The sequence below is a fragment of the Myxocyprinus asiaticus genome, chromosome 20 (genome assembly GCF_019703515.2).
Source record: "Myxocyprinus asiaticus isolate MX2 ecotype Aquarium Trade chromosome 20, UBuf_Myxa_2, whole genome shotgun sequence".
Taxonomy (NCBI): domain Eukaryota; kingdom Metazoa; phylum Chordata; class Actinopteri; order Cypriniformes; family Catostomidae; genus Myxocyprinus; species Myxocyprinus asiaticus.
In genome coordinates, this window is record NC_059363.1 from 4,511,897 (window position 1) to 4,526,337 (window position 14,441).

Below are 14,441 nucleotides of genomic sequence, written 5' to 3' on the forward strand. Positions count from 1 at the left end.
TCTGTATTTGAGTGTCTTATTGAGTTTGTTATTGACCTGTTTAGGACCTCTTGTAATTTGTAAGTAAAGAAACTGCAATCTCATGCCTGAAGCAAAATTGTAAATACACATCTAAGTTAGGTGATTTCAACAAGGTCGTGTTATCTGAAGTTGCGTGTTTGACGAAAGTGGTCAGATTTACTTTTTGTTTTCTCATGTTATTCTTGTTGTCAGGCACAGCCTGACTCTCTGTTACACCATTAGTGAAAGGTTTCTGACAGGACATACAAGCAGATCAGTTTGGGGCCTCGTTTTTAAAGGTGCTGTAAGCGATTTAAGCCATTCTGGAACTTCCACCAGACTTAGCCGTTGATTAGCCACGCCTCCTCTTTCCAAAACCCCGCACTACAAAGACTCGCGTGCACATACACAAACTAGAGATGTTATGATCAATTAGTTGTCGTTAATAATTTGATCATTTAAGCTTCTCGATCGTCGATTAATATATTGTAGAACAAACGCATTCAGTGATCATGCCAGCAGACATTGAAAGACTGTCTACAGTCATCTGCCACTAGAGGGCACACTGCCGCTTGTGCGCAATATGTCACGTCTTGTCCACAACACAGAATAAAAATTACTCTCTTGTAAAGATGAAGTTGACTCAATGTAATCAGTGTTGGAGTGTTTCTCTATAAATTAACATTATATTTTCTGCACACATTGTGATAGTGTGTTAAAGTACAATATGAAGACAAGCACTGGTGATCTGCCAGTCTCCTTGTTTCATTCCAACCTACAATTACTTCAGTGATCACCGGGAGAACATGAAGATACATTCACCTGAAATCTCACCATCGCCAGAGAAGCAGTATGTTAGGTACTGTTTATGAAGCGTGTTATGGTTTGAATGAATTTAAATAAAAAAATCATAACACTAAAACATCATCCAAAATTTGACAACAAACTCACCTAAATCTCATGGGGGGGCTACTTTTCTCGATTCCTATACAGGTCAGATGAAACCAGGATCAGAACTTTTCCATTAATGGGCAATATTTGTTTTCCAGGGGCATTTTTGTTTTTTACCTTTACAAGGGCAATTTTTTCTAACCTTATAAAATTACCCTGTCATCCTTTTATGTTATCATTTAAACAATGAATTCAATTAGAAAAATGGCATGTTTCAATAATTACAAAATTGCAGGGTCTCTACTTTGCATATGTGCATCGTTACTGAAACAAAACTTTTTTCTCATTTTACATATTTCCAAATATTTTGGCTATTAAATTAACACGGCCTACTATGGCTGCACGATTAACCGAAATAAAATCGAAATCACGATATGAACTTGTGCGATTATTAAACCACAAAGGGCTGCAATTTAATTAAATAAGTAGTCTGCTCGCTTCAGAGATAATGTGTGCTGATCTCTACAGTCTGTGTTGTGTTAGAGCATTTGGTTTTCAGAGCGGTGATGAGCTCCAACAACTCAGTCTCATGCTCAGAGTAACAAATGTGCTCGGAGTTCGGTTCCTTTTGCTTACGTGCACTGGGCGTGTTATTTTTAGGCAAAGCAGTGAAACCAGCATGTCCCGGGTGAAGCGGTTTTTATTATCCTCTGCGGTAGCAGCATCTCAGTCTCCGCCGGGCACAGGTATCATTATAATAACGCAAGATAAAAGATGAGGTATAATTCAGACATCTTTATTAAATGACTCCTGTGCAAACTGCATTAACAATAGCACCTGTTGAGTCCAGAAACATATGCTTTTCCTCCATTCTCCTTTCATTTGTTTACCTCACGAGAGAGCGTGTGTTCCCCACATTCAAACTCGAGCGGGAACAAGTGAAAACAAAACTTATTATCTTATCCAACAAAATGAAAAGTCTAGGAACGTAACGTCAATATTCAATATTTAGATACTATAAAATAATGCATTGTTAAAAAAATTATAATTTAATGGTGACAATGAATAACTAACACAAAATGTTTAAATACACAAATGGGTTATCAGTTTAACTTTGGTTTAACACTAAGCATCATTCTTTATAGAGATATCTATCCTAGTAGAACTGTTCAGCCTTAACGTCAATTTGTAGGCAGACACTGAAGGTTATGCCATGGGTTTTCTGGATTTTCCTATGGGGTTTTTCAACTTAAGACAGACAGAGTAAGGTCTGTGGTGAATATTACTTAATGATATGTGGACGTTTTGTTCTACAACAATTCAATATTGCTTTAAAATTCACGTTTGGGGTATGATTGTGTGTAATTTATGTTGTAGAACAAAACATCCATGTATCTTCAAGCGATGTTTACCACAGAAATTATTTTATTTATACTGTAAATCCAAAACTGTCATTATAAAAAGTAACCCACAGGAAATAGAGGAGGAAATGACAGCATTTCTCCAGATTTGGAATGAGGAGTTTATTAAAACACTTAGCAACTCATTCATGCCAGTTGAATAAAACAATGCAAAAAATAAATCAGTCCTCAATTCTCAGTTATAACACACGCTTTCTACTATGAATCTGGTGAAGGAAGCTGTCTGAGACAAATCCAGTGCATAATATTGTTCAAGCATGTTTGTACTTGTTAAATATAATTGAATGGTTGTAACATGGTTTGCCAATTCTGAGGCCACATGGGGTTTTAAAAATCAGGGATGAAATGGTCACTAGTGGTTGACCAGATGTATCACAGAGGCCAATAAATCAGATGATATTCAGAATTTTTTAATTATCAGAATCAGAATAAGATCTGTTTTTAATGATAGATTCTTTAAATGGTGCAAACATTGCTTTGATGCATTAATTGTAGCATTCCCTGCTTCAAAAATAGCTCTTTGAATCTATTTATAGCAGGGTGAGGCTGGTGTTCTGGTCTATCCAACCATCTGCATTAAAAGCAACTGCATGCATGCTTGCTTGAACCCAAAACTCATAGATAGACACGATGAGCTGTCATCTTGACAAAAGCCCTGCACCAATATCATGCAGCATCACAAATCAGCCGTGTTACTGACTGCATACTACAGGCCTGCAATAGTTAACCATATTGTGACACATCTTATTCTCATTTTGACCATTTCTGCAGTTGATTACAGCTCTAAGCTGACAGTTCTTTGCGTCTCCCAAAGTGGTGTCTCATTTAAAAGGTTAGGAAAATAATTTCTGGCTATGCCGATCTCTTACAAAAAATAAATAAATAAGAATCCTGCTTGGATTCTTGTAGGATCTTGGGGACTGCTTCGGTTTCAGCAGAGTTAAATCAATTTTTATTTTGCTGGGTTAACAGGGCCCATTGTCAGTAGGATGGATTGGATTTAATGCAGTCCAAGTGAAAAGAGATCTGTCTTTGTGTCCAAGGTCTTGGCAGTCTTGAGCTGAATGTAACTTTCATTAACCAAAACAGAGTTCATTCATAAGCAGCAAACAGTATTGTACCTATACAGTCTTCAGTATGTAGAATGTTTGTAGAGTCATTTTCTCCTTCACATACAATGATGAATTGTTTTAATGATGAAGGTAGGCCACAGATTGACAACATTTATGGAGTCAAATATAGTAAAAACAATTTTGAACACAATGTGGCTGCAAAATTTGCTGCCACGATGATAGGATGTTTTGGGTGGTCACTAGTAGGGCTGGGTGATATGGCTTCAGAATTTATATCTCAATATTTTTCAGCAAATTTACGATATTCGATATATATCTCGATAATTATGTTTTTGCTCTGAAATAGCATAAGTGTTTGTTTTTTTTAATCAGAGGAACCATAATTTCATCTAAACAGCCATTGTAGCCATGTAGAATTAATATTTCAAAGGCATTAAATAAAAACCTATTTGAAAATGATGAAGGCATGTTTCCAACAGTGTTTCACTAAATTAACACAAGGGAGAGTAAAATGTAATAATTTTAATTGATTTGCACATTTATACTTATATTTAACATACAATCATGTATGGAAGCTTAATAAAAATCTCATTTACCTTCATACATTTTTACTAAAAAATGTTCTCTGTGAATGAACAAGGTGTGCAAAAACTACTTCACTTATTTTTTGGAAACCAGATGAATATTGCATGGTACTAAATTATTTCTGTGGAACCCATTCAAGTTTATTATTATAATATAATACTGTGTTATTATTATTTTCAGGATAAGATTTTTAAAAGATAAATTAATATATTTCTGTCCTGTTTACTTCACCCTAAACTGGGTTTTTTATTTTGACACTGCTTGCAGTCATATTTATTTCACCTTCACCAGGAGCTTTTATTATGAAATGGAAAGTGCAATGTTTGTTTGACTGTTATGAGTTTCACATCTTGTGAACCACTGTCAAACTCTCTGCGTTTATAGATTTGAATAATAAATTTATAGCGGTCACTAATATTTGGAATCGCTTGAATGCTTGGATCTGAAATACTTCACAATGCAGGCGAACTGTGCTACAAACACGAGCCCATAAGCCCCGCCGCCCCTGAGCATGCATACATATAAGCGCATCGCCGGTTCATTCTGAAGCGCGCACAGATCATGTTTATCTGTTTTTAATCGTTGCCTTTGGCAGTTAAATAATTACATATGATCATATCTCCATTTTGATTCATTATACAGCCCTGAAGGATCTTGAATGAATGAATTTATCTACTGGTGCACTCTATGAAACTTAATGGCCAAATAAAAGGCTCGTTAAAATCATCGCAATGTTCACTAAATTGTTGAATTTGACATCGTCAGCAAAATCATTTGTATAATGTATTCTAGTCGCTAGGACTGAAATGATTAGTCGATGTTATCAGCAACATCGACAATAAAACATTTTACACAAAAAATACGCAACATGAGATCATTTGGAACGCTAATGATAACGCGGGAGAGCAGCAGTTCAGCTCGCACTTGATTGAGGAGAGGAAGAAAGAATAGATCACAGTTCACATTTTCCAAACAGATTAAGGTGACGTAGATCGCAAAGTATGAGGGAATTATAATACAAAAATACAATAGTAAATGCAGAATCAGTACCGTCTTGACGTGAAATAAAGCGGAGCCATACTTGGCATTCCGCTTGAGCAAAACTTGCCTGCCAGAGCATCTAAAAAGGAAACACCCCGGCATTATATCTTTAATGCATCCTTTATTAAAGTTCAAATAATAAGAAAGCGGGTTGTAATAAATAAGCACAAACTCTGTGCGGTCAGAGCCGCTTATGTGTCGCGTGAAAAACAGCGCGAGGTGAGTTTCAAACTTCTCCCGACTGATACACTGTCTCGCGCGGACACACTCATCACTCGCCCATGCTTGCTGCAGCTAGATTATAACGTGATGGCTCGCAACGTAGTGAATAATAATATATGTGTCACGGACCAGTGTTTTTTTTCGTGAAGAAAATTGGGGATATATGCAGCTCTATTAAGAAGAGAGAGTTTGTTTTTGTTAGTTAAAGATGGATCGAAATCAAGTGAACTAAAAGTGAGAGGGTGTAGTCTTAGCCCATTATACAATGGCAAAAAAAAAAAAGGTTTTTGATTTGTCTTTTTTGGTTTGTTTCCTAATATAAATATCTAAAACTCCTTAGGTACATTTATTTTAGGAGCTATACTGCAGAAGAGAAAATTGTTATCAGAGAGTGTTGAAGCCCGATCCAAATCTGATACTCTCTGTTAGTCATGTTAATTACTGTCAAGCTCCAAAAATGACATGAAAAATCCATAAAAACACCATTAAAGTAGTTCATATGACTCGTGCATTTTATTCAAAGCCACTTGAAGACAGTTTGGCCTCTGCAGGGTGAATTGTTGGCAATTCTAAGTATTCATGAATTTAAAATTTCATATTAAGTTGCCCATTTCCTGGAGTCATTACGGTAGTTATTCTGACTCGCTGCACTGTGAGCATGGAGAGGATAACGGGTATAAAAATGAATTAAACAACAAATAAACATGCGTATACAAATCTGAGTATACAGTTTAAATCAGTTTACATACACCTCAGCCAAATACATTTAAACTCAGTTTTTCACAATTCCTGACATTTAATCATAGAAATCATTCCCTGTCTTAGGTCAGTTAGGATCACTACTTTATTTTAAGAATGTGAAATGTCAGAATAATAGTAGAGAGAATGATTTATTTCAGCTTTTATTACTTTCATCACATTCCCATTGGGTCAGAAGTTTACATACACTTTGTTAGTATTTGGTAGCATTGCCTTTAAATTGTTTAATTTGGGTCAAATATTTTGGGTAGCCTTCCACAAGCTTCTCACAATAAGTTGCTGGAATTTTGGCCCATTCCTCCAGACAGAACTGGTGTAACTGAGTCAGGTTTGTAGGCCTCCTTACTCGCAAACGCTTTTTCAGTTCTGCCCCCAAATTTACGTCAGGGCTTTGTGATGGTCACTCCAATACCTTGACTTTGTTGTCCTTAAGCCATTTTGCCACAACTTTGGAGGTATGCTTGGGGTCATTATCCATTTGGAAGACCTATTTGAGACTGAGCTTTAACTTCCTGGCTGATGTCTTGAGATGTTCCTTCAATATATACACACAATTTTCCTTCCTCATGATGCCATCTATTTTGTGAAGTGCACTAGACCTTGCTGCAGTAAAGTACCCCCACAACATGATGCTGCCACCATCATGCTTCACGGTTGGGATGGTGTTCTTCGGCTTGCAAGCCTCACCCTTTTTCCTTCAAATATAACGATGGTCATTATGGTCAAACAGCTCAATTTTTGTTTCATCAGACCAGAGGACATTTCTCCAGAAAGTAAGATCTTTGTCCCCATGTGCACATGCAAACTGTAGTCTGGCATTTTATGGTGGTTTTGGAGCAGTGGCTTCTTCCTATCTGAGCAGCCTTTCAGGTATAGCACTCGTTTTACAGTGGATATAGATACTTGTCTACCTGTTTCCTCCAGCATCTTCACAAGGTCATTTGCTGTTGTTCTGGGATTGATTTGGACTTTTCACACCAAACTATGTTCATCTCTAGGAGACAGAATGTGTCTACTTCCTGAGCGGTACGATGGCTGCGTGGTCCCATGGTGTTTATACTTGCGTATTATTGTTTGTACAGATGAACGTGGTACCTTCAGGAGTTTGGAAATTGCTCCCAAGGATGAACCAGACTTGTGGAGGTCCACAATTTGTTTCTGAAGTCTTGGCTGATTTCTTTTGATTTTCCCATGATGTCAAGCAAAGAGTTTGAAGGTAGGCCTTAAAATTCATCCACAGGTACACTTCCAATTCAGTTCACCTTCTCTCAGAAGCTAATTGTCTAGAGGCTTGACATCATTTTCTGGAATTTTCCAAGCTGCTTAAAGGCACAGTTAACTTAGTGGATGTAAACTTCTGACCCACTGGAATTGTGATATAGTCAATGAAATGTGAAACAATCTGTCTGTAAACAATTATTGGAAAAATTACTTGTGTCATGCACAAAGTAGATGTCCTAAAAGACTTGCCAAAACTATAGCTAATATTAAATCTGTGGAGTGGTTAAAAAATGAGCTTTAATGACTACAACCAAGGTGTATATAAACTTCTGACTTCAACTGTACGTGATGTAACATGAGTTGTGACAATCAGATGTTGTGTTGAGCGATAGAGACTGTTTGAGCGATCATGAGCACTTTCAGCTTCACTCCCTTCAATATGTTCACTCACGGTGTCAATCAAACATGTGCGCTGTCCAGGTGCTCTCAATATCTCATCAGTCACTCATCTCAGTGCTATTTTGTGAGGATATCAGATTAATGTTGGTCACATTACCACTAATCACAGCAATGACATTTTAACCGTAACGACACCGCCTCTTCAATCATTTGCTTAATAATTAGTGATTTGTGTTAGAGCAAAATATCAAAGACAGTAAACAAATAATAGATATTAATGATTTCTCACTGGAGCTGTTTTAGAGCTTGTAATGGATATATTTTTCTTATTTTTTGAACGTATCTCTGCTGTGTGTGATGCTCTCATGGTTTTTTACTGCTTACCAGTATGTCACTATGACCTTTTGATATTGACAACAGAACTATTCATAACTGTTTCAAAACAAATAAATGTTAGCAATTCACAATTAATGTAATTTTAATGTAATTTTGGTAACTTTATAAAAAGGTTCCATTCGTTAACATTAGTTAATGCATTAGATATCATGAACAAACAATGAACAATATATTTTTACAGCCTTTATTAATTGTAATGTTAGTTAATAGAATTACAGTTGTTCATTGTTCATTTTAGTTCATAGTGCATTAACTTATGTTAACTAATACAACTTTTGATTTTAAAAATTTAATGGTATATGCTGTAACTAACATTAAGTTCATTAGTTCATGTTAACTACAGTAATGTTGTTAATAGGGCAGGGCGATATGTCAAAAATATTAAATCTTGATTTTCATCAAACTCATGGACGATTCACGATTTACAATTCAATTTTTTTCAACTTTTAAATAGGGCTGCTTGATTATGGCAAAAATCATAATCATGATTATTTTGGTCAATGTTGATCACGATTCTTTAACACGATTACTCATTAACTTTGGAAACATCATGCATTTGTTGAACTTATAACGTTTTTGTCTTTTTAACAGTGGATTTCCTTGAAATTAAAATGTAAACTGCACTGGGTAGGGAAGGAGGCTATTGTCCTATGATAATTATTTTATGTTACGTATGGTAGTCAAATAAAGAAAAGCCTCCATCGCCATCATTTACAGCAGGGGTGCTCATACTTCTATGGAATGAGATCTACTTTTTCATCATGTTATTGCAGCAAGATCTACCATGTACAATAAAGGCTACAGATTATCACAATGTTTTCTCATTTTCTTTTTATGATTGTTTGATTTATTATAAAGAAAAACTACACTAGACGGCAGCAGGTCTATTAGCTTACATTTATACTTACAAGTCCGATATTTGAATACAAATCCGCTTTTTTCTCTGCTGTTTACGTTCACTTTAGACATCACTCTCTGTGATTACATGAATACCTCACCAAGATGGGCATTTTGGCAGAATTTTGAAATGTATTTGACCATTCAGGTGTGCATTAGTGCGAGCATTTTCGGAACACGCATGTTCAGCACACACACACGCTGCCTGTCAATCAAACAGGGCGCAGCTGTTACTTGATCGCTAACGAATTACAAAATACATTTTTTATTTTATTACTTTATTACTTTCAACAGCAGAATAAAAATATGAACTTTCTAATAAGTGACACAGGCCTTGGCTATCACAAATATAGCTGGTTATTTTTTTGTTATTGATGTTTTAATCAGTCTGCTTGTCCGGTCGAGCAAGTAGAATTCTCTTTCACTTGACCCTTCAAAAATGCACTTGTAAACAAGCATTAATGTTGAGCCCTGTGAAGGCTTGTGGCCATCCATCTTCCTCTTGATCACATTCCAGAGGTTTTCAATAGGGTTTAGGTCTGGAGATTGGGCTGGCCATGACAGGGTCTTGATCTGGTGGTCCTCCATCCACATCTTGATTGATCTGGCTGTGTGGCATGGAGCATTGTCTTGCTGGAAAAACAATCCTCAGAGTTGGGTAACATTGTCAGAGCAGAAGGAAGCAAGTTTTCTTCCAGGATAAACTTGTACGTGGCTTGATTCATGCATCCTTCACAAAGACGAATCTGCCCAATTCCAGCCTTGCTGAAGCACCCCCAGATCATCACCAATCCTCCACCTGGTCATCTGATGGTTAGACGGAGACCTGGAGAGGCCTTCAAGCCACAGTGTCTCACACCCGCTGTGAAATTTGGTGGAGGATCGGTGATGGTCTGGGGTGTTTCAGCAAGGCTGGAATCGGGCGGATTTGTCTTTGTGGAGGACGCATGAATCAAGCCATGGAGACATGAAATATTGATTTCACTTGAATTTATATTATTATGTGAGAACAAAGAGACTGCACAGTGAAATCAGACAGAGATATAAAACTAACACAGCTATGTAGGAAATCGAATACCTGCAATTATGCAGTTGACCAATCTAAAGCAAGTATTCCAGAGAGCTGTGTAATAATGATATTTATGACAAAATTTTACAGCAATATCAGGGCTCTACAGTGCGGCCATTTCAGTCACATTTGCAAAACTGATCGCAGACTGGATGTATAAACCACAAACCATTCGTCTCCTAATGAAACTACGATCCTAAATTAATTAGTAAACTCACGCACGTGGCAATGATACAGTTGATTTCGTGATTACATGTCAACAAAGAACATGAAATACGAGCTTGCACCCATTATTGCACTAATTTGCACAACAAGGAAAAAAAACACACCTGAAAATAATGATGAGACAGCGGTTCGGGAGACGTGGGTGATGTTTTTATTTTCAAATTATTTTTTGTCTGCTGCTTCCCAATGTCTTTTACTCCTCTTGGGCTCTTTCATTTGCTATTGCACATTGCTGGTCTCTCACTTGTCGGGAAGAGTGTGCACACCTGACAGATTGTTAGACAAATGTTAAGTAGGTGAGAGACGTCACAGAGCAAACAGATGAAAAAGTGCATATGAGATGCTTGATAGATTTTTTTAAAATAATAATCCCGCTATTTGTGCCGCTTTATCACCTGTGGTGAGGAAAGGTATAGCTGACATCTGCACTCTCACAGAAACAGATATCATGTAATCAACCTGTAGTTATAGTTCAAATCAAAAATCAAAAGGATTTGGATAGATTTGTTCTAATTAAAAATGTAATATCATCATCAGTTGAATTATTTAATTTAATAGTATTGTGTTTTGAAAACCAATTTTTATTTTCTTTAATTAATTTTCTTGTGTAAAGAGGTCAGTGTTTATCACTTTTTATGATGACAATACTCTCATATAAGCGCTGTAAATACATTGTACACCAACAAAACAGTTACTTGATATGAGTGTGGATTTTGTAGTTACTGCAATTTTCTCAAAACCTGGTTATAGTTGAGCGAGACCTGTCTGTCATAGGGCAGTTTACAGTCTAAGAATCCCAGTTTTGGTCAAAATGTGAAGTTACTGTGTTTTGCACTGCAAAATAATCAATATGAGAAAATGTAGATGTATCAGGAATTGATTCGAAATCGGATCGTGACCCCTAGAATCATAATCGGATCAAATCGTGAGGTGCCTAAAGATTCCTGACCCTAGATTGAAGCTCATGAAGTGTTGTATAGTACAATCGGAATAAAACATTTTGTTTGCAACTCCCAAATGGATCTATACTGCACAATAGTTGCGTTTCACACTGTGATTGGCTGCTTTTCATCCCTTCAGTCAACCGAGCAAGTGTTGTGTGAGATGTTTTAGTCAGCTTGAATGAAATGAAAAGTATCAAATTGTACTTTAAAAGTAAAAAGTTTACAAAACCTGGCCAACTGAAATATGCAGCATCTGATTGTTGTACATTGTGACAGGAACATTAATTGTGTTCAGCAGTGCAGATGTCAATTTACAGTTCTTAAATACATTTAAGAGGACCACACTTCAAAGACTGTGTTTTTGAGGACCACACTTCATTGTGTTTTTGTGTATTTATGTTCACAAGGTGAAACCAGCACAGACCTGCTGTTGTTTCTTTGCAGACAGCCTATCAAATTATCTAAAAAAAATATTACATTTGGTTTATAAGAATTTAAATTCCTTTGTCATGACTCATACTATGTTCCTGAATTTTGTCATAATTAATGAGCTCAGTTTTCTTATGTCTTTTTGTGCATGTTATATTGTGGCACATTAATGTTACCATCTCTAAAAACTCTACAATTGTGCTCCTAAATTTTTGAATGTGCTCCTAAATTTTTTAATCAGGCGCACAAGTGCTTCTAAAAAAAAAAATGTAAGCATAGAGCCCTGAATAGATACCATCAATCTGTCCTTCGAACATGCTGCTTTTTTCAGAGATGCCTCTGAACTTTTGACTTGTGTGAAAATGCTGTAACTGAAACTGCTACAAATCCTTTTGAGAACATCAGGCCCTTACGACTGTTTTTCTGAATGGCACTCTGTAGTGATGTGAACGTCTTAAATAATAACTCCATGCTGTCTTCTCTCTCTTCAGCTAAACCATTCACCTCTAAAGTGAAACAGATGCGACTGCATAAGGAAGACTTTGAAATCCTAAAGGTTATTGGACGAGGAGCTTTCGGCGAGGTAAGGATTAGTCTTATGTTGAGATGGCTGCATCTAGGGGTGGGTGGTATAGCGGTAGACACGGTAAACCTGTAGAAATTTGACAACCGTTATCCATTTTGGATTATCGTCTCTATCGCGGTTATGCAAAATCGCCACCGTATGGCAAGAAATGTGCACCTCATTCTATTCACGTTACACGTACATAATGCACATTCTGTCGGAGAAATGGAGGAGGAAGGTGGAGCGGCCACACGTGAGACAGAGAGGATTAAAGAAACATGGACGGGGTTTTTCAGGCACTGACCATTTTTTGGCTGCCACCCAAGCGAAATTTCGAGCTGCCGAAGCAAATTCAATGAGATTCATCTGACGCACGCAGCTGTTTCATGTGATTGCTGCGCCAATTTTGTTTTTTAATTTTTTTTTTTTTTTTACTTTGACTATGTTTGTCATGTTCCAATTAAAGAGAAAATGATATAAGAGGAAGTAGTTTTCATTTATAAAGTATTTAATTTACTGACTGGATTATTCAAAAATAGCCATTACAATTTTTTTTTTTATTGATTAAAAATAAAACAAAAAAAAATGTAGCTACAGTATATCGTGACATATAACGTTATTGTGCTATAAAATTACTCGCATCATGATATAAACTTTTGGACATATCGCCCACCCCTTGCTGCATCCCAATTTACACATTGAGATTAGGACAAGTGTATATTGGAAATAGTAGGTCTGGATCTAATTTGCCAGGATGTGGGAGTATGTCCAATGGATGTGCTTGAGCGCTTGCTAATATTTGTGGTGCAGGCTAATATTTCCCAAATCCCCACAATGAGGAGGAGTTTTCAGTGTATGAACATAAAAGATCATCAGTTCACAAGCAATCATGAATTTAATGTAAAGAATTTAGAAAGATGTCATTGTTAGATATTAACTAGGGTTAAGGAATCTGAGGTACCAAGATGTAATTTTATGACGTGGTTTTATGTCCCATTAGTGGCGTACTGTCCTACTTTAAATTTAAATATTTGGATGCAGAAGTATCACTAGCAAACTACATATTTTAAGTGTATAAATGATATTAACTTGACAACTTAAAGCAGGCAACCATGCTTCCAGGTTCCTTTGAGCAACAGCTTTTATTGGTAGATATGGGCAGTGCTGTGGTTTTAATAATCTGTCTTCTTATATAATCTAATAATGTTTGTTTATAGTATTTACTATTTATTAAGTTATTATAAAGGGATATCTATGGGTTATAGGAAAGAAATATGCATGGGTTCTTTTTGAACAATCGACAAAACCATTTCCATAGGCGTGTATGATTTAGTTATGTAACAGCAGCCATATCACCCTGCAGCTCTCTCCTGGTTGCCCACTAAAGCTAAGCAGGGTTGAGCCTGGTCAGTACTTGGATGGGAGACCTCCTGGGGAAAACTATGGTTGCAGCTGGAAGTGATATTAGGGAGGCCAGCAGGGGGTGCTCACCCTGTGGTCTGTGTGGGTCCTAATGCCCCAGTATAGTGACGGGGACACTATACTGTAAAAAAAGCACCATCTTTCGGATGAGATGTTAAACCGAGGTCCTGACTCTCTGTGGTTATTAAAAATAACCTGGCCTTGGTGACCTGGCCAAATTTCCCCCATTGGCCCTTATCTATCATGGCCTCCTAATAATCCCCATCCCTGAATTGGCTACATCACTCTACTCTCTCCTCTCCATCAAAAGCTTGTGTGTGTTGAGCGTACTGGCACACTATGGCTGTCGTCGCATCATCCAGGTGGATTCTGCACACTGGTGGGTGGTTGAGGAGATTCCCCCTATACTATGGAAAGTGCTTTGAGTGCCTAAAAAAGCGCTATATAAATGTAATGTAATTAATTAATTAACAGGTTGAAGAACACACATCCTTACATGTTTACCACACTTATAAAACCTAAGAAAACTGGCATAAAAACACTAACATCAGATATGCAATATGCATCTTTACTGCTTATATTATCTGTACACTTAAAGTACATTTAATAACATTTGACATTCAATATTCAATATGCAAACAGTCTATTTAGGTCCAACATGTTACTTACAATATAGTTTAGAAGTAGTACATTATTTTTATTTGCATATCCATTCACAAACAGCCAGTGCAGGCTGCGGTGGTGGCAAGACGGGGTCCGGTCCGTCCAGTTAGATCTTTCATGTCGCTCTTGTTCATATAAGATCGTCCTTGGTTTAATTTCTGTCAAAGCGGTTGTGCATTGGAAAATTAAAAACAACCGTTTGTGATCGGAGTTTGTATG

General features: G+C 36.8%; 1 protein-coding gene across 4 annotated transcripts in view; it reads left to right on the forward strand.

The window, feature by feature from the left end:
* cdc42bpaa (CDC42 binding protein kinase alpha (DMPK-like) a) overlaps positions 1 to 14,441 on the forward strand; it is a 99,658-nt gene that overhangs the window by 13,203 nt on the left and 72,014 nt on the right. For all 4 annotated transcript variants that reach the window (XM_051646438.1, XM_051646439.1, XM_051646441.1 and 1 more), the window contains one exon: positions 12,064 to 12,155. In XM_051646438.1, the coding sequence (XP_051502398.1) occupies positions 12,064 to 12,155 (92 nt within the window). The remainder of the gene's footprint in view (positions 1 to 12,063; positions 12,156 to 14,441) is intronic.